At 40.8% G+C, this 22,395-nt stretch overlaps 1 protein-coding gene across 4 annotated transcripts in view; it reads left to right on the plus strand.

The window, feature by feature from the left end:
* cald1a (caldesmon 1a) overlaps window positions 1–22,395 on the plus strand; it is a 61,393-nt gene that overhangs the window by 21,364 nt on the left and 17,634 nt on the right. For 2 of the 4 annotated variants that reach the window (XR_014593656.1, XM_083934748.1), the window contains exons 2-7: window positions 6,447–6,532; window positions 16,277–16,408; window positions 18,842–19,265; window positions 19,354–19,386; window positions 19,480–19,704; window positions 21,667–21,791. Coding sequence is in view for 3 of the 4 variants with exons in the window: in XM_083934748.1 (XP_083790874.1) it covers window positions 6,456–6,532; window positions 16,277–16,408; window positions 18,842–19,265; window positions 19,354–19,386; window positions 19,480–19,704; window positions 21,667–21,791 (1,016 nt within the window). In the remaining variant the exon portion in view is untranslated. The remainder of the gene's footprint in view (window positions 1–6,446; window positions 6,533–16,276; window positions 16,409–18,841; window positions 19,266–19,353; window positions 19,387–19,479; window positions 19,705–21,666; window positions 21,792–22,395) is intronic. The other 2 variants (XM_083934749.1, XM_083934750.1) reach the window with 2 other exon arrangements.

Consider the following 22,395-nt stretch of genomic DNA (forward strand, 5'->3'; position numbering starts at 1 on the left):
GCTTACATTACTACAAGGCAGCTGCTTTTTATAATGTTAGCAAACAGCCTTATCCATTTTTCCATCTGTAGTGTTGAATCCAGAATCCTTCCTCACGTTACACAATTCTTTGTTGTCATTATTATCCGCTCAGTCTTACTTTAGCAACAATAGCTAGGTCTGGGTATCTGTACTAGATTCCTTTAAGGTATTAACCGAAATAACCCAGTACCAAGTAGTATCGATTCTCCAGTAAAACAATACCTGTGTTTGATCCTTCTCATACCCAGATATAGATCTAGGTTTTGCTCAAACTATCTTAGCAGCAACAACCCATACAGTCTGTGATGTGCTGAAGTTGAGCGCGTTTGAACACTTTCAAAATGTATTCCTGTATTCCCCCAAACAAACAAATGAAGTACTCTTTGGGAATTGTTAACACTTTAAGGGTACTGGGACAGGTATCTCACTTTCTTAAACAACACCCAGCCCTAACAAAAGCCTAGTTTACAGCAGTGGGTCAGATGGACACGCTTTTGCTTGATTCAAGCCTGTTTAAAATTCAAGATAAAAAGTGACAGGTCTATTACATACCAATATATACCACAGTATCAGTCAATAATACCAGGCTGCCAATTATCAGTCAGCTCTATCAGGCCGCCAATGTATCGGTCAGGCTTTAAAAGGCAGGCAGAGAAAGAGACATTCGATGACAGATAAAGCTGAGAGAAGGACGAGTGAAGATGGAAAAAAGAGATTCTTGGCCTCGGTGCACCAAAAACCTCCAGTGAATTCATGAATGCTCATCCACAGCCGCTCTGCATCCTGGGACTGTAAACGTGTTAATGCTGCCGAGGCCAGGCCGTGTGAGAGGAGACACATAGCGCAGAGAACCACAACCACAAGGCCAGCTTTCCAAACACAGCACTGTAGGTGGTGATGGATATCACACATGAACACACACATACTGTTCTTGCAATGGCCTTACGTATTTTCAGTATTACACTTGTAAAAACATACAATTACATTCTTATTTAAAGTGGACACAAAAGAAGCATGCAATCCCTGATATGCACTTACTCCGTACACATCTGCACACTTAACGCGTACACATTTACATAAATACACACAAAACACATTTATATATGTAAATCCTGTTTATAAAATGTTTGTTTATCGTGATGCACACACAAGCTGAACATATTTCAACCACCCTGTCAGACTAATCTCAGGAGACTCCTTACCCCTGCAGAAAACGTTAGGTTTACCCAACTCAAACTGTCCCCTGAGCCTCTGCCATAACAGCTGTTAGTGTGCACTACCTACAGGCATGCACTATCTCTCTCTTTATTTCTCAATTCCTCCTTGTTGAGCTGCAGAAGCTTTAAAACAATCATAAAATGATCATTCTTACTTTGCCAAAAATACTTACCAATTTATCTTAGACTGAAACAATAGACCTCTGCCTCCCTTGTTTTAATGTGTCTCCTGTTAAGTTAGCATCCAATACTCCCATAGATGGACAATTTACTGTACGTTGTCCTATAGCTACATGCAAATGGAGAAATGTGTTAGTGGTGTCAGTTAACTTCTAACTGTACTCTTCTTCTATGTACTGTATGTTGAAAGTCTCTCTCAGTAGTTTTCATTAATCAGGTGCTTTGCAATGAAAGCCTCAAATTTGTCGCAATGACAAGATTGCATTTCATCCTGCAAGTAGCAGTAGTTCATATTACTCCTGAAAGAAAGGCACATGGCTGGTAAAGAGTAGAAAAGGTTCATGAGTTCTCCAACATACCAACCACTGTAGCAGGTGAGCAAAAATATTTTCTTCCATTGATGCAAAGACTAGAAAGGCTAGGCTTTGTGCCAGTATTGCCTTCACATTCCACATTACTGGAATACCTCTCTTCACCTGGGCACCTGCACAGCTGTGACTCAATAGCTGCTGGACATAGTCTCCTCTTCTCTTCTCTCCTCTCCTCTCCTCTCTCTCCAGAGACCACTGTAGTCCTCCGGGGGCCAAGAGGAGAGCAGCAGTACATGTAGTGTGACAGTGTTTGCAGACTGTGGTTTCCGTTGGAGCTGTTAAGGTATATATTTAGAGCTGGACCATATAGACAAAATATTCCAGCCCGATACAGGTAATTTCATATGTCAATAAGGATATATAGGCAAATAACGATCCAGCATGTTTTCTGGTAATTCAATAAATCTATATGAAATACCCACCTGGTAAAGTCGTACACCAGTCATACAACTATGTGCACATGCATGGATACAAAATGTGTAAAAATGCAATCTTCAAATGATTTCCCTCAAAATGTTTCACATCAAGTTTGATTGTTATTATCTATTTAGATAAAGTAATTGTGTTTCACGTTACAGTATCTCAATATATGATCGCCCAGTCCTATAATGACCTGATAACCTAGAATTCAAGATGAGAGAATACCTGGAAAATCAATGACATTAATTAGCCATAGCTTCACGTATTAGTGCCAATTACCAATTGTTGCTGTATGCTTACAGGCTAAAATAAGATGGTAAAAATGGTAAAAAAAATATATATATATATACCTACCAAACATCAGCATGCTAGCATTGCATTTTAGCTTGCAGGCAAAGCCTTACAGAGCTGCCAGCTTGACTGTAGACTTGTTCGGATCTTGGGATCGTGCTGCTAGTCAAAAGAGTGCTGCAGGGATGGCTGGCCATCATCTTGGCAGTGCCTGCTACACCTTAACCTGTGCCTGCTACAGCTCGTTTGTATCAGTATTTTCACTGTTACAAAGGTCACTTTTTTAAAAACTTCAAACTTGATGTGATTTGTGACTAAGCCCTGTAACTACCAGCTGCAACAAGTCACCATTGTTCCTTTATTTGCCAACCTCACAGTTGGCAAGCACATAGTGTCCTCTAAGCTAGTTTTTACTTGTTTATCTTCACATTAATTCCCTTCCTCAACAACCAAAAGAGTCACTGCACACAAATAAGATCCAAAGGATGAGTTGTCTGTAACTGGCATGTGAATGACTAATTTGGAGACTCTTTCAAGTTCCCTTTGCTCAAATCAGAGTTTAAATAGGAGCGTTCCTTGCATATCTCCTCAGCCATAATGTGGAGATTAATGTGTTTGTCTAAAGGTTTTGAGGGGATAGTTGCTCTGCGTTTCGTAGTAACAAATCTGACCAAAAAGCTGCACTTTTCTCTTCCCACAGCATGCAAAGCCAGCGTTAGGAACATTTCACCAAAGCCAAAAATAGATGCCGCTGGCCCATACTTATTCTACAGCTGTATCCTTAGTACAGACTGTTGCTTGATCTACTTTGTGCCTCATTTGGCCGATAGGGGCCCATTGTTTGTGCCTTTAACTCACAACTTCGTGAGAAGATAGATGCATTATAAAGTGGCGTAATCCCAGTGGCTGTCAGGATAATATCAACTTGGCTTTTAAGGCTTTTTAAGAGGCTGGCACTTAGACACTGGGTCCTGTGCCAGGGTCTGGCAGTCTCGACAGGTAGTAATTTGACTGGTAAATGTGTCATTATAGCTATTGTAGAAGGTTGGGGCAGACAGGGAATGAGAAAGAGGGGGAGGAGTGAAAAAAAGAGACAGAATAAGAAGGGAGGGAGGGATGCAGGTTTTAAAGTTAAATGGTGGAATAAATGGACAGATGCAACGAAGTACAGAAGAAGAGGTTATACACTGGACAGGCTGAACTTGGAAAAGTCTGTGACTCCACGTTGCTCAACTTCACGGAATGCTGTCTTTCTCTCGTTCTGCCTCTGTTAGCTTTTGCAAAGTGTGGGTGGTCCCTTCAGTGATATACACAACAGTTACATTTCTACGTCTTACTGAGGGCCTTGTCTGCAAGCCACAGGCTTCCTCTTCTGCCCTAGTTTTCTACCATGTGGAGACAAGACAATGTGACTGGGCTGCCTGCAGTCTTGAATTCATTCAACGGCCCTATTCATACGTCAAATTTCAGCTTAAAATGTAATTATTCATGTAAAATCTTGTATATATGGTCCACTAAAACTTTAGTTTATATGCTGCCGTGCCTGTGTTACTAATAAGTTTGTCTCCCTTGGCGTCACTGGTTCTAGGAAGTATGTGATTAAACTGGCGATGTTTGGAGGCCTTGTCGGTTTTAGTTATTGCTCTCATTTCGTCTCAATTACGGTTGTATGAATAGCCCCACATCCAAAGTGCCAATTGTCCCCCCCCTCTCCTCGTTTCACAAATGACACTAACTGTGCATCTAAACATAGAGTGAATTTTTGTGGTATTTAAAATATCTCACCCTCCTCAGAGTCACAGAGGCTTTTACAGTGTAATAGTGGGGCGACAAGGCTGTGTTTACTGTATAGGCTCACAGGGGAGGAGGAGACTGAGTGAGAAGATGCAGTGGGGAGGGTGAGCATTAGGAGTGTCCCTCGGAGTCATGGTTTCTTTTAGCATTTCCCTTCTGTCTGTGTTTCCTGTACATCTGTGCACTCATTAGTATGCTTTGTGTGAACGCATGCACACAAACGCTATACTGTTGCACCTATTGTACATGTTTGTGTGCATGCACACTTCTATACAGATGTCGACGTAAAAGAGGTTTTCTTCAACCCCTTACTGTATACGACTGCAGATGAAGGAAAAAGCATGCTTATAATACACGGGATTCTTTGGGAAAGAGCCGAGTCACATCCTCGCTCTGACATGTAGGTAAACGGCACAGGAAAAGTAAGCAATAGAGATAAGGAAGAGAAAGAGAGACAGGATGGAGTAGGGAGGGAGAGGGGTAAGGCTGAGGGGAAAAAAGGAAGGAGGTCACTGAGGGGTGGAGGGAGGGACAACTAGCAGGGAGGGGAAAGGGAACAGGCATTTGCCTTTTCTGTCAGCTGAGGCCCGGATTGCGGGAGACTATTACTAGACGTTGTAGTATTGTATCTCTGTTTGGAGAGAGCATTGTATGGTATGGTGTGAAGGAAAACACATTGTTTGAAGGCTAATTCAAGGTATGACAGTCAAAGTTCTTCCCTTGTTTTTCCAAGTTGTCCTACTGCAAATAAGAGCATCTTTTTTTCTGCCACAGTCGCTTTCCTATTCATGTTGTATCACCACAAGGATAAAGTTCAAATACAACTTTATTCAGTGCTTTTTATTCCGTCTTTGACTTTTTCCAACAATTGCTCGGCTAGCGTCTGTTTACTCAGCTCCAGTGTATAGAAGATGTTGCTTGGGGTTTAGCTAGGATTGTAGATGTATGATGGAGGCTCAGCAGCTCCTGGGTGGTCTCGGCCCTCACTGCACAGCCAGTCACGTACCCTAGTGGGGTATTTTTAGTGAAAGTTGCTCTTAACTGACTGAGTTAACATCCTGTGTTGGCTTCTCCCTCCTATCTCAGTGCATCTCTGCTCTTCTTTCTTTGTCTGTCTCATTCCTTAGTCCTCCACCAAAGTTTGTACTGTGTGTAGAAAGATGGATTGTACTTAAATTTGTTATGCTTCATTAACACGTCCTTTATTCAGAAACTGTGTCTTTAAATGAGCTGTCAAGACTTTTGTATTGTTGTATTATCACAGCTATACTATATATAGGTAGAAAGAGTCGCTACAGCGCAGTTAGTCATTCCCTGGCTGCAATAATGGTGCAGAGACACCGAGAGGGCAGATTTGGATGACCCAGGAATGTTGACCAATCAGAGCAGACTGGGCTTTTTCGGGAGGGAGTCTTAAAGGGACAGAAAACGAGTGTTTCATACAGAGGGTGAATACAGGTATATTCAGACAGACATTATGAGAAATTAAATGTGCTTTTTGAACAATAAAGCATGTAAACATGTTCTAGTAGAAACCCAAAATACAAGTATGAACCTGCAAACAAGCATAAAATGCGACTTTTAATTCCTGCTTATTTGGCAACAACAGTTAAGTAGCAGTTAAATATGTAAGCAAACGCTCAATGAGCAGCTACTCAACTATTCTTGTTCTTTGAAAAAAAAATTAAGAGGATGAAACGCTGATAACATCACCAAAATGACAGTTTTGATGAACGATTGCTGTTAATGCAATCAAAACCCAGTTAAAAACCCCAGTTAAAAATACATTGTGTTTCCTGTGGCTGCTTCACAATAAAAGCCACCCGATCTTTCGCCACTAAAGTGCAGCAGCAGTAGGTAGGATGTTCCGTCTGCATTAGCAGTAACATAATACAGCTGTGATGCGACTGTAACGGTGTAACTTGTGTTTGTGTGGACAATTTGAATCCAGTAACAAAATCAGGATTTAATTTCATGAAAATCTAAAGGATTTTAACATTAAATACAGCACTTTGATAACCAGATTTGTTTGACTGCTGAACAAGTACTATTTCTGCCCTCTCAGGATACTTAAATCAATGCGTTTTAGTCTTTCTTCCTCTCTTTGTTCCTGGAATTGAGTAAATGACCGTTTGATGATGTCACTCCTCAGGGCACAGTCATGGAGGAAATGGACTTTGAGCGGCGCCGGGAGCTGAGGAGGCAGAAGCGGGAGGAGATGCGCCTGGAGGCTGAACGGTAAGACCCACTTGGTTGCCTGTCATTCACATCTGCAGATTAGCACTTCAGAATTTTCCAACTAATTCTCTTGCAAAGCAGAGAGTGTTTAAAGAGTCAGTCCTCCACAATGGATTAATTTGTAGTTGCAACCACAGATCTGGCTGTCACTGAAGATCTTACTGCTCAGGTTGTGTGAACTCAGGGAGCTGTGTGTTGTGTAATGAGTCTCTGGTTGTCAATGCACAGTGCGCCTCCTCTGAAGTTCATGCCAAGTTGGAACAGGAGGGAGCCAGCTTTAATGGCTTAGACCCTCCTCTAGGCCTTTAAAAATATTGCTCAGCAAATATTGGCGTCCCTGACCCAGGCTAAAAGAAAAAAAGGTTGATAAGAAATCTGATAAGCAATGAGATGACCTTTAAGTGGGAATGTTCAATCACGCCCTCCCTCCCTCTTTCCAATCTTCTCTCCCAGATACCGCGGCCTTGTGAACTCTGTTTGATTCAATGGAGGAAATCGATTACACTAAAGTTCATTTCGACAAATTGATTGAGTGGTAACACGCCAAGTGCAGTCATCAAAACTAGTTAAAGGGGGTGGGTGTTATTGTGAGAACTTGATGCATAGTGTGCCAAGGAGGCATTTTTATAGAGCCTTTTCACAAAAGTCTCCATGTGCGCTGCAGCCCTTCCAATTAAGGATGAGGTTGATGTGAATGCAGATACTGGCCAAGGTCACCCGCCTGTTTGATGTATCTGTGAGAAGGGTTTTGTTAGAGCCAGTTACTCCATCACTGATGAAAAACAAGCTGACCGCTGTTGAATGCATAGATGTTTCTCCCTGATAATTCTTTCTATGACACAAAGAATATGTGTGCAGCATTTGCCTTAGTGATGAACATTGCTTTTTGCTCAAGGTAAAATAGCATTTCTTCTATAAGGGAGAGTCTGCAAAACAGTGCACACCATCCACAAAAGAGAAAGAGATATACAAGGTGATAAAATTCAGGGTTAAGTCATTCATCCAGACATCGGAAATAAAGTGTCTGCCAGCTTGTGTGCTATGGAATGTGCCAAGGTGATATTCCATAGAGACCAGCTAGGTCCTTTTTACTCTTCTACTTATTTATTCTGGGTAGTGAATAAAGCCTGACCGATAAATCTACATGGCCGATATTATCGCTCAATAGCTTATCAGAGATATATGGTGTCAGCATATATATCAGCAGATAGTAACAATACAATTCAGTAGAGAAATGCCATATATACTGTATGTTTGCGGTAGTTTAAAACACTATCGCTGTCATATAGTAGTAGATATCTTGGTCACAATTCTTAAATGCTGCATTAATTGACTGATTTTATGGTTACTTAGGGGCAGCTAAAAACGCAACATGGACGCACACTTTTTTCATCTTATAAAGTTGATTTGGCAACATGTTAGCAAACGGTTGGCTATTTACACAGTCACTAAATGTAGAACAACACTGTTATTCATTCAGAGTTGTGTTTGTGATGACCTGGGAAATACAATTTTCACCCTTCACAAATTCCTGAGGAAAATATCAATCTCCCTAGCTGCTAAATGCTATGCTATGCTCAGCCAGTTGCTAACTTTGTCCGTCAGTCATTAAGTGCTGGGTAGTTAGCATAGCCTCCTGCTCTATCTAAAACATGGTTGATGAGAGTGGAGTTTAGAGGCCAGCGGACAAAACGCATCGTTGGGCTGAGGGAAACTGCAGTCAGGTGAAAAGCCTTTAACGCAACACATCATTTTATCTATTATTAATTAAAAAATATTGTTTACTGTGTGCCGTGTTTCCACTGTATGGTACAGCTCTGCTCAACTCGACTCACTTTCTTGGTACCAGTACTTTTCTCAATCGCTAGTGACAATTATCTCTGACCAATCAATGGTTTCGTCTCCACCTTCTAGTATCGCCTGAGCACCCTTAAAACCTTGGCCACCACAAAAAGTACCAGGTCCTATCCACAACTTTTGCTGATGGAAAACCAAATGAGTGTCTCGAGTAGAGTTGAGCCAAGCCACACCTTGCAGTGGAAAAAACAGCATTAGTGTAGCTTTAATAACCAAATTTAAGGGACCCTTTAAAAAGTATACAGTATATCACCAATTAACTTATACACATACACATAGCAACCTCCACCTATACATATCTACAGCCTTTGTAACCTCAGAATCATTTTTGTTTTCATTTGAGGGTAAAGATCGTCTATATTTTGATTTTATGTAACAGTTATGCAGTGTTTTCCCCCTTGGCATCTTTTCACATTGTACTTCTTTTGGCCTTTATGCCTCATTTCCCTAGATGCGCACTCTAAATAACTGATTGAAGTTAAGGTTAATGCTGTTGTTATGTTTCATAGTTTAAAACCCCCCATAAAACCCCTGCTGCTAGACTTATTTATGCAGTTTTGCACTGTTTATGTTACACGGAGAAGATGGAATTTGGCAGAAAAGGTAGACTAAGAAGAGCTTGCAGAGGGAAGAGAAAGATGAAGAATGACTGATTGAAAGAAAAATGGACCAAGAGTGAAAAAGAGTAAGAGTTGTAAGCGCTTTCGACATGTACATTTTCAGCTCGCCGGGAGTTTGTTCATGACTGTTTATCTGGTCCAAGCAACAATAATTTAAGCTGGCAGGCGACACGCCGCTCCTGTTATTGATAAAAGATTACATCTCTACATTGTTTCCATTTCTGCCAATATATTGAAACAATCAATATTTACATGCCCCTCTTAGTTGAACTAGTCAAAACCACATGTTGTCTCATTGGCCTGCTTCCATTCAACCATCACTGAGCACGCTGTGAGAACACGAGAGAGACGCAGGGAGAGTGTGGGGCCATATAATAACGGCTGTAGGAATGCCAAATTCCTGGCTATTATAAGTGTTTACTGGCCAGGTCTCCATGAGCTGTTTCCTACATGCTGGGACAGTGAGAGAGTCTGTGTGTGTGAGCGAGTATGTGTGTCCCATAGTCTGTGTAAGTGTGCTCTTTCCGTGCGCATGTCAGTGTGTGCATGTGCATAGGGGGAGTGCTTGCATACACCGTGCAGGCATTCGCTGTAGCGTGCATATGTGCTGGTGTGTTTGGATCAGCATCAGATGATGAAGGATCGACAAGCTCCATTCTGTGTGTGTGTGTGTGTGTGTGTGTGTGTGTGTGTGTGTGTGTGTGTGTGTGTGTGTGTGTGTGTGTGTGTGTGTGTGTGTGTGTGTGTGTGTGTGTGTGTGTGTGTGTGTGTGTGTGTGTGTGTGTGTGTGTGTGTGTGTGTGTGTGTGTGTGTGTGTGTGTGTGTGTGTGTGTGTGTGTGTGTGTGTGTGTGTGTGTGTGTGTGTGTGTGTGTGTGTGTGTGTGTGTGTGTGTGTGTGTGTGTGTGTGTGTGTGTGTGTGTGTGTGTGTGTGTGTGTGTGTGTGTGTGCAAGCCGTCCCTGTTCTGTCTTACATCAGCCTCAGTTATAGTTGTGAGAAAATGATTGTTGACATTGAGGTGCACAATGGGCTTCAATTCACATCTAGTTCTATTCAGTAAAGCTGCACACACACACAATCGCATCGTTTTTTGCTCTGCCAAGGTTTCTCACACTCTCTCATGCTCTTCGTCTTGCCCTGCTCATCAATGCTATAGTGCGTCTGTGTTCAATGAAACACACAGGAAGGTCTCTACTGCTTTCTTATTTCATCAGTGACCAAAGCGTATCTGCTTCAGCTAGTAATACCCTTCTTTTGTAACAGTGATAGTACGCATAGTTTACAGAAAAAGCTGTTGTTGCTTCCTGCAGAATGCAGCTGCTGGAACAATTCATAGTCAAAATATTTACACATTGCACTTCGGTATTTTTCACGATCACAATGGTGACTCATCACTAAACAGTTTGGAGGTTTGGGGAAAGGCTTTTATTCGCTCTCTTGCTGAGAGTTAGATACGATTATTTAAGGTTGCATATTGTAAAAAGTGTCATTTTTGATTATAAAGCAGGTCGAGGTACTATATAAATTCTTTGTTAGTATTAAAACAGTCAATCCATAGAGAAATACACAGAGCCTGTATTCAGAAACGGTGCCTTTAAACGAGCCGTCAGGACTTCCAAATTTGTGATGTCACAGCTGCATTATATATATACTGTAGGTAGAAGAGTCGCTACAGTGCTGTTACATTCATTCCCCAGCTGCAATGACTGGAAGACCTGGAAAAAACGACCGATCAGAGACAGCCAATAAAACGGAATGTTTCTGACAGAAAGTATGAGAAAAATTATTTAAAATGTTTTTTTTTTTTTATTAACTTAAGATACAAATATAAAGCAGTAAATGAGAATAATTTGGGAACTCAAACACAACTCAAGTCGCTGCACCCAGTCAGGAAGAATAGTCCGGCACAAATTATAACCCTCAGTAAAACCACAACATTTTGTGCAGTTCAAATCCCCTCCTCTCAGTCTTTATGCTAAGCTAAGCTAGCCGCCTCTTAGCTGTAGCTTCATATTTATTGCACAGACTATGAATATGCCTAATTTTTTCCGCTTTCATTTTCAACCCTTCACCCTCCTTATTCTTCTCACTATCTCCTTTCCCTTCTCTTCCAAACCTCCTCCTCCTTCGCCTCTTACTTTCACACCTTCCTCCTCCTCATCTTCCCCTTGCTCTTCTCTTTTGATCTTGTTCTTTCAAATTCTTTTCCTCTTCCTCCCTCACTTGATCTCTTTTTCTTCATCTCCTCTTCTCCGTCTCCTCTTCTTTCTCCCGCTCTAATGTCTCTCCACCATCCTCTTCTTCCTCCTCTTTCTCCTTCTCATTCTTTATATCTATGCTGTTCCCTCCCGCCTGAGAGACCAGGAAGGGCTGCGGAAATAACACCCATCCTCCATGAATGAGCCATGCCAAACAATCCCCGCCCTGGGCAAATGGACCGTTCCAAACATGACCTGGTCCTGCATCGTAAACCTGTTGGTTCTGTTAGGAAGAGAAAGGGAGATACAGATAAAGAGATAGAGTTAGGGAGGGAGAGTTTGAGCCACGTATGGTAACTTCTATTACACCACATCAGCTTGGAAAGGAGATAAGCTATTGTTGCTGTTTGTTAAAGGCTAATCTTAATCTTTTACTCCCCACAAGAAATGTATAATGTTATATAGTAAAGTTTTACATACATGCTAAACTGCCTCATTCATCTGTGAGTAAGAATTAATGCAGTCGAGGGGAATTCTAGCATTGTGTATTCTTGGAGCAGGCCCAGCAGAGCGCAGGGTGGGGAAGAGGGACAGACGGGGTATGTTGTGGTTCTTTGGTCCGGCAGTAGGAAGGGAAATAGTCCAGAGAGGCCAGCGTGGGAATGGGTCAGCATTTCTGACAGCGTAAGCAGAGCCCCCACCCTCTTTCCCTCTCCCTCTCCCTCTCCATCCCTTCCTTCTCTCCCCTCCCCTCTGTTCACATCAGCTTTTCTTTTCGATCTTCATCTCTACTTTTCTCCCTCCCTTCCCTGTGTCCCTCTCCTCTCAAGGAGGGGTGAAGAAGTCTTTTCTCATGGGCTTTTCCCAAATTGTTTTCACTGACATTTCTGAGATATTTCGCTGTAAAGAAAATATTTGGACATATTTCTCCCTAATAGGCTCGCTGATGGCGGTGTTTTGTGTGCCGGTGCTGTCCATGCATACAGTTACTTTGTGATTGCTGAATCCTGCTTAAATCAGCATAACTGTGTTATGCAGCACAAAAAAACTCAAGAAAATTAGGAATTTATGCCCATGTGTATCAAGACCTTTAATTTCCTTTTCAGCTGTAACACAGCTGCCACATGTAAAACTAAGTATATATTAGTTGTCAGTTAATAGTATGCAGTTTGCTTTTCTTACATAGTTTACTTGGTCACCCAAGAAAAGGGCGCCTGTTGCATACTATATTCTGACAGACACCGTTTATAACTGTGGCTGCACATCATTCTGTATAGGAAAAGATGTCTATGATAAAGTCTGCAGATTACTCCTTTTTCCATTATCTTGCACCCTTTTCAGTTTTTCATTTCCCAATTCTCCTTCATCCTCACTCTCTATTTCACTTGCTCTTTCTTTTTCTCTACTTTTTTTTCTTTCCCTATTCCCGCTTCCACCTCCCCATATTTCTGTGTCAGTATGCTGATAGAGTTTGGGGCCTAGGTAAGGAAAGGGATATTAAATCAGGGCTTTGGTTGTGTATGCGTCTCTAGCCGAAGCTGTGATTGACAGGAATGCTAATTCAGCTTTTAGGAGTTTGTTCTTGTCTCCTACTGAGGAATCTTTAACCCTGAGACTGTCACCGTCACCGCTACCAAGTACTCTTTTGTTCCATTTTTAGCTGTTGTCTTTTTCTCTTTCTCATGACATTTGGTGCCATTTCTGGGATGGTGCAGTCCTTTGGGAGTTAAAGCAGTTGTTTCGCTACTTTTTTTTTCATAGAAACAACATACGTCTCTGGCATTATAAATACGTTTAAAAGTTTCTGTACTTTCTACTGCAGGGGGACTTAAATTAAGTTGAAGGGATATGATTGTATTTGAGGTTTGTTTTCTGCAACTTGACTTGCTTGGTCTCTTATGACCAGTAGCTTATTGTAGCTAATGTTTGAAAATTTAAAAGGCTAGTCTGGATTTTTTTTAAGATGGGTTGTATAAAATACTTATCCATAGTCAGTGTATTACCAAGTGTAAATAGCGGTTGGCACACCCCCAGTTTGGAGAATTAGGTAGGATGATAGACATGAAAGCTGAGTAATACACTGCTGTGGATGGGGGCACAAAGCAAAATAACTTTTAGACACCTAAAAAAGACACAGCTACAAAAATCTATATCAGTTTTATTGTACCATATATTTAAAATGCTTTCATAGCTTTACCTTGCCATCAGACAGCCCTGTTTAAGTTAATGCAGGATGAGCAGAAGCTGTTATCTGTGCTCTTGTCAAAGCCACCAGACTCCATTAACAAAAACTGTAATTTTACCTTGCAGAACATGTGAATTGATGGTCTACCCCTGCCTTGATTGGTTAGTTTATTTGTTAGCTTTGTTAGTTCCTAACTAATCAAGATCACACAATAACACAAGGTAAAATGACTGCTTTTGTCAATGGTGTCTGGCGGCTTTGACAAGAGCAATTCTAATTGCATCTGTTCCCCCTCCTGTAAACTTAAATGAAACAGGGGTGTCTGATGGCAAAGCTGTGAAAATATTCTAAATTTAGACTAAGGCTAAACTGACATTGATTTCCTCATATGGTTAAAATGTGATTTGCTGCCCCCATTGACAGGAGTGCATTGCTTAGCTTCCATGCCTGTCTCCTGGTCTACTTCTCCAAACTGTGGACCTGCCGACCACAATCTACTGTAGATAATAAATTGACTATGGATAAGTGCCTCATACAACCCCTTTTCAAAAAATCTGAACCATCCCTTCAAGGTGGATATTATGACAGAGTAAGTTTACTGACTCTCTGACTCTCCTTTACATGTGGACTGCTATGCTACATTTTAGCATTTACCCTTATACAGTATATTATCATTGTAACATTGTGGCGACAGTGGCTGGTGTTACATAGTCTAGTTTTAATTTTTTTTAAAAAGAGTCTAACTCATCTGGATTAGACCAGTTAAATATGCTGAATTGTCCAAACTAAGCGCACACACATGCACATGTGTAAATCATTGCCTGACATCACCGATGTTAACGTCCCATAGGTCTAGGTTGGGCGTTAACAGATTAATCTGTTCTGTTATGACAACATTCCTCATCTCGGAGAAAGAAACGGGAGGCAGAATGAACAGCAGAAGGGAAAGAAAGGAAGAAGGAAACTGTTGTTCACAAGCTGTAAAACCTCAAATAAACCCAAGCAGCTTTAGCTCGGCTCACCACACATGTTGCAATTAACATGCAATAGCATGCTTCGCTGACTGACCTCAAAGGCGGCGCTATGATGTCAGGTAGCAAGGCATGTGGTTAGCAGTGGGAGTGTAAAGGTCAGTCAGGGCAACACAGATCAAGCATGGAGCTAAGTTCATAGATGTCAGGTGCAGAAATACAGCAGTTTTGTAACTGATTTAGTACGTTGGAATAAAAGGAAAATTCTGTCTCTGGTAGTATTGCACTGTCTAACTGTTGTTAGGTATTCTCAGTTTCTAATACTTTAATGTATAATACAAAACCAGATATACTTGACTTTTCGGGTGTAACGTCTTTGCCCTACCTGTCTACGTTTATTTCAGTTAGATATAAACAATTCCCATGAGTGACTTTGGACTGGCTCCAGAGAAAGGTGTCAACTTGCTGCTTTCTATCAAATTTAGGAAAAAAAATATACAGTAGCTCACTAGCTAACTAGACTGTGAACAATGGAGTTGTGTTGATTGTATGCAGTCAAACCCTTTACTTAAACCACTGCGATTAATAAAGACATGCATATGAGAATATGGGTGGTTTGTTTTTACATTGGATTTATCGCTGTTAATGGCAGGGCAAGATGGAGAAACTAAAAAGAAGCAGTTCTCAAATTCTTAGTATCTAATGCAAAAAAATGTTTTTACCTATGATATTTTAGACATGATTAGGTATTCATAGTATTAAGAAACCAAAACCGCCAAATGGGGAATAGTGTTTTATACTGTTAACATATTAAAGGGTGAAAATTTCTTCTAATTATAAACATGCATGCATTCTTAGATTTTGAAAGAAACTGTGAAAGTGATGTTTGCGTTTTGCCTATTTTTAGCATAACGATATATTTTTTTAACCTCAGTTTGTTAACTTCTCTTTAAGAAAGTTAACTGTTTCACTCTTGTGCTGAAAATGAGATGAGAAGATTGATACCACTTTGGTATCTCTCCGTTAAATACACAGCTAAAGTCGGCAGCCAGTTAGCTTAGCTTAGCAAGAATGCTTGTAACAGAGTGAAACAGCTGTACTTGGCTGGCTGTTTCCCCCTGTTTCCAATATTTGTGCCAAGCAAAGCTAACCCTCTGTAGCTTCATCTTTACTGTACAGATATGAGCAGTGTCGATCGTCTAGCTGTCCGCAAGAAAGTGAACACATAAATGTCCAACTATTCCTTTTAACTGGGAAGGTGCTGAAATGGGTGTCTCAGCAAAACTGAGTTTGTGTCTCAAATTTTATTAAAACAAGAGGCAATATCTTTAAAACAAAGCTCACTCCAGCTTTGTCTAAATTGTTTTGACAGGAGATTTATTCTATTTCATTTCGTTAACCCAGGAAAAATGTGATTTCAACGTTTAATGTGGTATTAAATTCCTTGTAAAAATATAAACTTTTACTGCTAGTGGCTGTTTTGCAGTGCATTAAAACGCTCATACCCACACCTCTGTAGTTTTCTCTGTTCCAACACTGACCAGACCAGTACAAGCTGTGGGCCCAGAAGCAATGTTTCTCTGGCTCTCTCTTATCCTCAGCCAAGCCATGTCTCCAGACTGAGCTTTTATCGGCTCGTGAAAACTGCAGCCACGATAAGAAGTATTGGTTGTTGCACAGCTGACAGGTCAGCTTGATAGGAGGGAAGAAGAAAAAAAGCTCTGGACAAATCCAGCAGGTTTGGTCACTGTGATGATTAAAGTCCAATTTAAAGAATCGTTCACTTTGAAGTTTTGAACCATGAAGCTAATTTGAGGAAGGAGACAAGAAGGTGAAGGCTTGAAAGTTGGGGGGAAAAAAGAGTCTCTCTATGTGCCCTCACCCTTTCTCTCTCTCTTCTTTTGTCTCCTTCAGCTTGGCAAGAAATGATGATGATGAGGAGGAAGCGGCCCGCGAGAGGAGGCGCAGGGCGCGCCAGGAGAGAATGAAGGGCAGTGAGGAGCCCGGCCTACAGCCAGACAGTCTGGTCATGACCAACAGCCACAGGTGACGCACACAGCAACACAGGTTCTGTCTGTGACAAACTTAGTCAGCAGCCGACTACTTAGCTCAATTTTTCATCCAGCTAAAGAGGCAAAAGAGCAACAAGAAAGAGGGAGGAAAAATGTCAGTGTAATATCATCCCGCCTGATATCAACCCCAAGACAACTCAAATGAATGTCACCAAAAAATATTTCACAACCTTTGCTGTTAAAAAGAACTTAGCATACTGTTGGGTTAGAGATTATTTGAAGACATCTGGGAACTGTCTTTTTTTTATTCTCTCATAAAACTATGGACCGTTTGCAAAGCGCTCTGCTGCCAACTAACTTTCTGTAGTTTACAATAGTAAACTATTCAAAATGAATGCTCATTTTTGAAACATCGGGTCCCTGTTTTCAGATAGAATCTGTCAAAACTAGCTTTGTAATTTCTAACTGGCAGCTGTCAATTTTGCTGGCTGATATAACGACTGTTTCTGGATAATCTTATTCACTGTAGCTAGCTAGCTTACATACGCTCCGTAAGATGGTTGTAAACTCTCCATCTGACTTTTTAATGTTTCTTTGCACTATGCACTATGGCTATTTGTGTTTGGTATTGTGCTAAGAGGTCAGGCTGTTATTTTGTTCTACATAACCCTGTTTGGCTGCTTGCCTAAGTGACTAGTTTGTATTTTCAGTGTGTTTCCACTTTAAAAACTACAAATGAAAACGCTCAAAGCTCAGGGAAAAGACTTACTAGTGTATTTAGCAAAGAAAATATGCCAGGTATCCCAGGTAACATTAACTGGGATCTGATAGCATCAGGGAACAGCTGCACATTGAATGTAGTAGTCCTGAACTGGCCTTCTTTAAACCTAGAAGCATTGGAAGTTAACAGTCAGTCACGTACTGTAGACAGTAAGCTAGTCAGCCAGACATGCTAACATTTATGGCTTACATTAGAGCGGGTAAGCACAGTTTAATCCAAGCCTTACACATTTGCTTTTGGTTTTTGGAAAGACTTGAAAAATCTTTTGGGACAGGCTGTCACATTTAACTAGAACCCCATGCACACCACTCCAAGATGTGGAGTAATCCAAAACTTGACAAACCTGCTGTGCCTAGTTATGGTGGCGGCTAAGCTGACAAATTGTAACATTGTCAGGTGTTGTATGATGGAACTTTGTGTAGTGGCTTTCCCCAACCATTAATTATTTTTGCATCCTTGAATACATTTAAGTCAACCAATGTGAAATTCACTTTCCCGCTGTCAATATGACAACCAACTCATGATCTCATACGTATCCATCAGAAAGACTGTCATAGGAACAATAGGGGCTACATTCCCGTTTCTATGCCGTTTTTTGAGGCTATGAGATCAATTGTCTTGGCTGCGGTGGAAGCGGTGGGCTGCTCTGACATCTAGCAACACAGACACCTCTTTGTGGACATGAATGTTTCCTCTCTATGAGCTCAGAGATACATCCTGGGCTAGTCAAACAGCTAGAGGATTGTGCAGGAGGATGCTATGGCCGGACCTTGTGTTAACTAACAATTGTCAATTGTGTAGATGCAAGGATAATGTTTGCCAGACTTTTAGGTCAGAAAATTATGAGTCATGCTAATTGGAGTAGCGTGGATGGATGTACAGTTGGTATTAAATACATTGTTTTTAACTATACAGTCAGTCAGTTGGACTGTCGGTCCACCACTTTGGTCCAGACTTAAATACAACAACTATTTGATATATTACATTTTGTACAGACTTTCCTTTTTTTCCAAAAGGATCAATCATACTGATTTTGGTAATTCCCTGATTTTTCCTCTTACATAAACAAAAGACCTATTGAGTCAAGGATAGAAATTTAACTCCAGACCTGGAATCCAAGAGAAATTCACTGATTTTCTGTTTATCTTAAAACCTGACCAATAGTTTATTTTTTAAGAATATCTGTGGTGAAGACCTGACAATACAGCCAGTTGTCAGCATTCTCCAAATACTGGCTAAAGGGCAAACTGATGTGGCAGCCACTCTCTGTAAACTTTGGTTTCCTTACAGAATTCATTCTTTTTTTTTGCAATCCAGAGATGGCTAACTTGAGCTTTCATGCTCTTTTAGCACATCTCTTTTTTCATCATTGACTGTTACAACAGCATAGGCACGCTGATCGGGTCTCCAATGGTCTTTAATTTCCATTTTGTGCCATGTCAGAGATCAAGTCCCAAGTGAAACCCAAACCTGAAAAATGCTTAAATTAAAAAGCCTTCTGCACTAAACAACTATGAAACTCTTAGAGGTTATCCAATAGGCCTCCATCAAGGGCATCTCATAAAAGTAGATATAATGCATTCAGTTTTAACGGCTGACGTCTGCTTCTCTGACCTCAAGGCTTCTTCCTCATTTACATAAGTGACACACACAGTGAAATGTCTGTTTTCTCCTCTCTCCTCCTAGTGTGACAGAGACAGTGTCTGTGAGCAGCTCTTATGGAGGAGGTGGCGGGGAAGACGAGGACCAAGCCCTGCTGGATCGCATGGCCAAACGAGAGGAGAGACGGCAGAGACGCATGCAGGAGGCGCTGGATAGACAAAAGGAGCTGGACCCAACCGTGACAGAGAGCAACGACAGCGTTACCATGGAGAAAAACAATGCAGAAGAGGAAAGGCCATCCTCTTGGCGTCGGGGTCGTTACCGTGACAACGAGGATGCAGAGGAGAAGACAGAGACGTATAGCTCAAGGAGAGAGGAGAAGGAGCAAGAGGAAGATGAGGCTGCTCCTGAGGGTGGAGAGGAAGCAGACGAGGGTGTAGATGAAGAGGAGGAGCCGAATGTGGAAGTAGTGGAGGAAAAACCGAGAAAGTCTTACTTAAGAGAACAGGTGAGCCACCTGTTCTTTCATTTATTTCACTAATTTATTGGGTGTTTGGAGCTGACATTCCCTGCAAATGTGATGCTTGTTTCTGTAGGAATCAACTGAAGAATCTAAAATTGAAAACAAGGTATGGTCAACAATTTATTGACTTCTTAATGCAAATCCTTGAGGCAATCACTGGTCTTTCTTTCAAAGAACTGCTATAAACCTTTTTTCATAGGAACTCGCTGAAGAAGAAACACATTCAGTAGTCAGTAAGGTTTCAAACCAGGCCAGGTCAACAAACTCAGAGGCTGAGGAGGATGCAGTAGCATCCGAGGAGACTGAGGAGGTACCTGAGGATGATAATGTACATTATTCATCAGAAAATAAGTCTATGAGTCTCAGAAATTACACTGAAGAGGACAATGAGGTATCTGACATACTACAGTCAGAGGATAATGAGGTATTATGCAAGTGGTAAGATTTTCAGTATAGGTGTGATGCACAGCACAGAAAATCTCTCTGGGTAACTTCAGTGTCTTTAAGCATCTTCAAGAAGATATGTACTCAGAAATCTTTCCAGATTAAACCACAAAAATATCTCTTAATAAGTCTTGACTTTGTGATTTACGTTGGAGCCAGACACTGAAATTACCCAGACACCCCGTGTCGTCACAGTTTGGCTTGCACGGTTTGCAAACTCGGCATACATGTTATTGGTCACAATGTTTTTCTGCATGTCTTCCACCTCAGCTATGAGAGCAGCAACACTTCTTACACTAACTCCACTCCAAAAACCTCAATGCAGCAGAGGAACATAATGTAATTTAAAATAATAAGGGTGTTTACGGCAAGGGGACATTATAAGGAGATCATTGAGCCATCATATCATGTGTATTCTTCCAGTCAAATGTTTGACACCAGACTATGAGTTTTTCATTTTAGAACCCCATAAATTAGAAAAAATAAATAATGAAAATGTCCAAATGACATAGGAATAAATGTACGAATCCCAAACTTACATTTTTCATTTTCAGCAGTTTAGTAGGTTTAGTAACATCCAGGCAATCCTATGAACATTATTCAACTAATTGAATGCGTCAATATAGGCTTTCAATTCATCCAGTAACCCATAATGCCTTGTTTCCGTTTTTGATCTAGAATTTGTCCAGAATTCGCTGAAATGTTTTATTTATTTAGGCTATTTCATTCAATTCAGTTGCTTGACAATAATGATAGTGAAAATGTTTATTTGTATAATTAAAAAGCAACTCGTTCAGCTATTGTAACTGTTGTAAATTTGAGTAATGTTATTTTGCAAAAATATATGGTAAGCAGATACAACATAAATCAAAGCTAAATAAAAGGGTTTGAGATTTTGAGAGTTCATTATTACATTCTGTCCTGTGTTTGTCTTGGTATGTCATGCATATTCCGTAACACTGGGCGGTGAAAAACACACAAAATGAACTTTCCTCCCATCTCTTCGGCGCAATTTCTGTTCTTCGGTTCAAAGATGCATTTCCTTGTTCTGAAAAATAGGGGGCGTACTCTTTATAATATATGGAATTATGGACACTAAACAGTGTGGGACCCAGGCGTAAGCCGAGCCTCCCAAACTCTTCTCTACAGTTGAAGTGAATTCTTTACACCTGGATTTCTTGTGTAGCTTCTCTTACAAACAAAGCAGGCAAACAAAACGCCCTTGATGTGAGCTCCTTCCTATCATGCCTTTGATAGTGTAAACAACGGTGCTGTAAGACCCTTCATGTTTCTTGGCACTTTCCCTGTTGAGGTACATTTCTTTTGACATTTCTTATTCCTCTTTGTAATAATAGAGGGATTTTTTTCCCTCTGTTTTAAGCTGATGTGAACCCTCTACATCTCAGACTATTGCAAATACCTAATTACAGAGAGTATATACTGTATTATTGAGCAAGCCTTCCTGTCATAAAGAGAGTCTCAACGAGTGCTTTATTAAAGACAGGTGTGCTGAAAAGGCCCACCAGCCTATATTATGGTAAAAGAAAATGCATAGACTATGGCATCAACACTAGGACAAATATACCCTCTGTGCTACAGGTTAATAATATATGGTGCTTTAAAAGCTTGACTGGTAGTGTACTTATTCGGCTCAGACACATAATGATTATAATTTATAAAACTTGTTTTTGATAATAGTCCAAGATAAAATACAGGGCTGGAGACACTTGTCCCATGGTGATCACATGTTAGATAATCCTGTCTCCGTAGTAATACTGGAGTGGACGCTGTGTTACGTGATGTTCTGCGTTTCTTTGTTTGGGGTGGCCTCTACTTCCCTTTGTCATTCGACATCCTGTGATGTCACATGACTGACTCTGCCCATTCAGGCTACACACCGTTCGCATCTATGCTTACTGTCCCTGTGGATGTTTCTGTGCAGGTGAATGAGAGAGACTGGGCCAGGGAGGAGAGGGAGGAACAGCGGAAGCAGAACGGAGGGCTGCACGAGGAGGAAGAGGAGGAGGAGGCTCCCAAACAGCACAGGAAACCTGAGAGGACCCTCAGGTACGCAGACACAACAGTGCACACATCCAGGACGTCCTGGTTTCCAGCGAGGCCAAATTTGGGCAAGCCTGGTCTGATGAATCATTCAAGGAACTCAATTCTATTCAACGTCCCAATTTGTTACCAGTTAAGAGTGCATGCCTGAAAAATCTAAAAGTATTACCTGAATGTGCATTATTGCTAAAATATTACTAAAATTGTATATTTAATCCATTCTCACATATGCTATCCTAATTACTTGGGATGCACCAATATGTATGCTTTGTTTGTTTGTTTTTTAGAGGATTTCGAGGACTTTTAGGGTCGTTATAGATCAGATGAAATGACACGAAATGGGGCAAAACAAATTGCCTTTTTTAGTCATGTTTTAAATAATGATTTTCTTTTAATCTAAAACTAGGCATGGTGCTTTTATTTTGAAGCTAATTTGGCAATGAAATGTGACTTAGAAATTTCAATTCCCCCAATTGTCCCGATATTGTCAGTAAAACATTAAAATGAAGAAAAATCAGCAATTATGACGGCATGATAATATATCAGTGCCTGGCTACACTTGACCAGTTGTGTAAACTGACTGCAGTGATCTAATATTCCTGACACGCAG

This window comes from Echiichthys vipera, assembly GCF_963691815.1.
Source record: "Echiichthys vipera genome assembly, chromosome: 20".
In the NCBI taxonomy this organism is placed as follows: Eukaryota; Metazoa; Chordata; class Actinopteri; order Perciformes; family Trachinidae; genus Echiichthys; species Echiichthys vipera.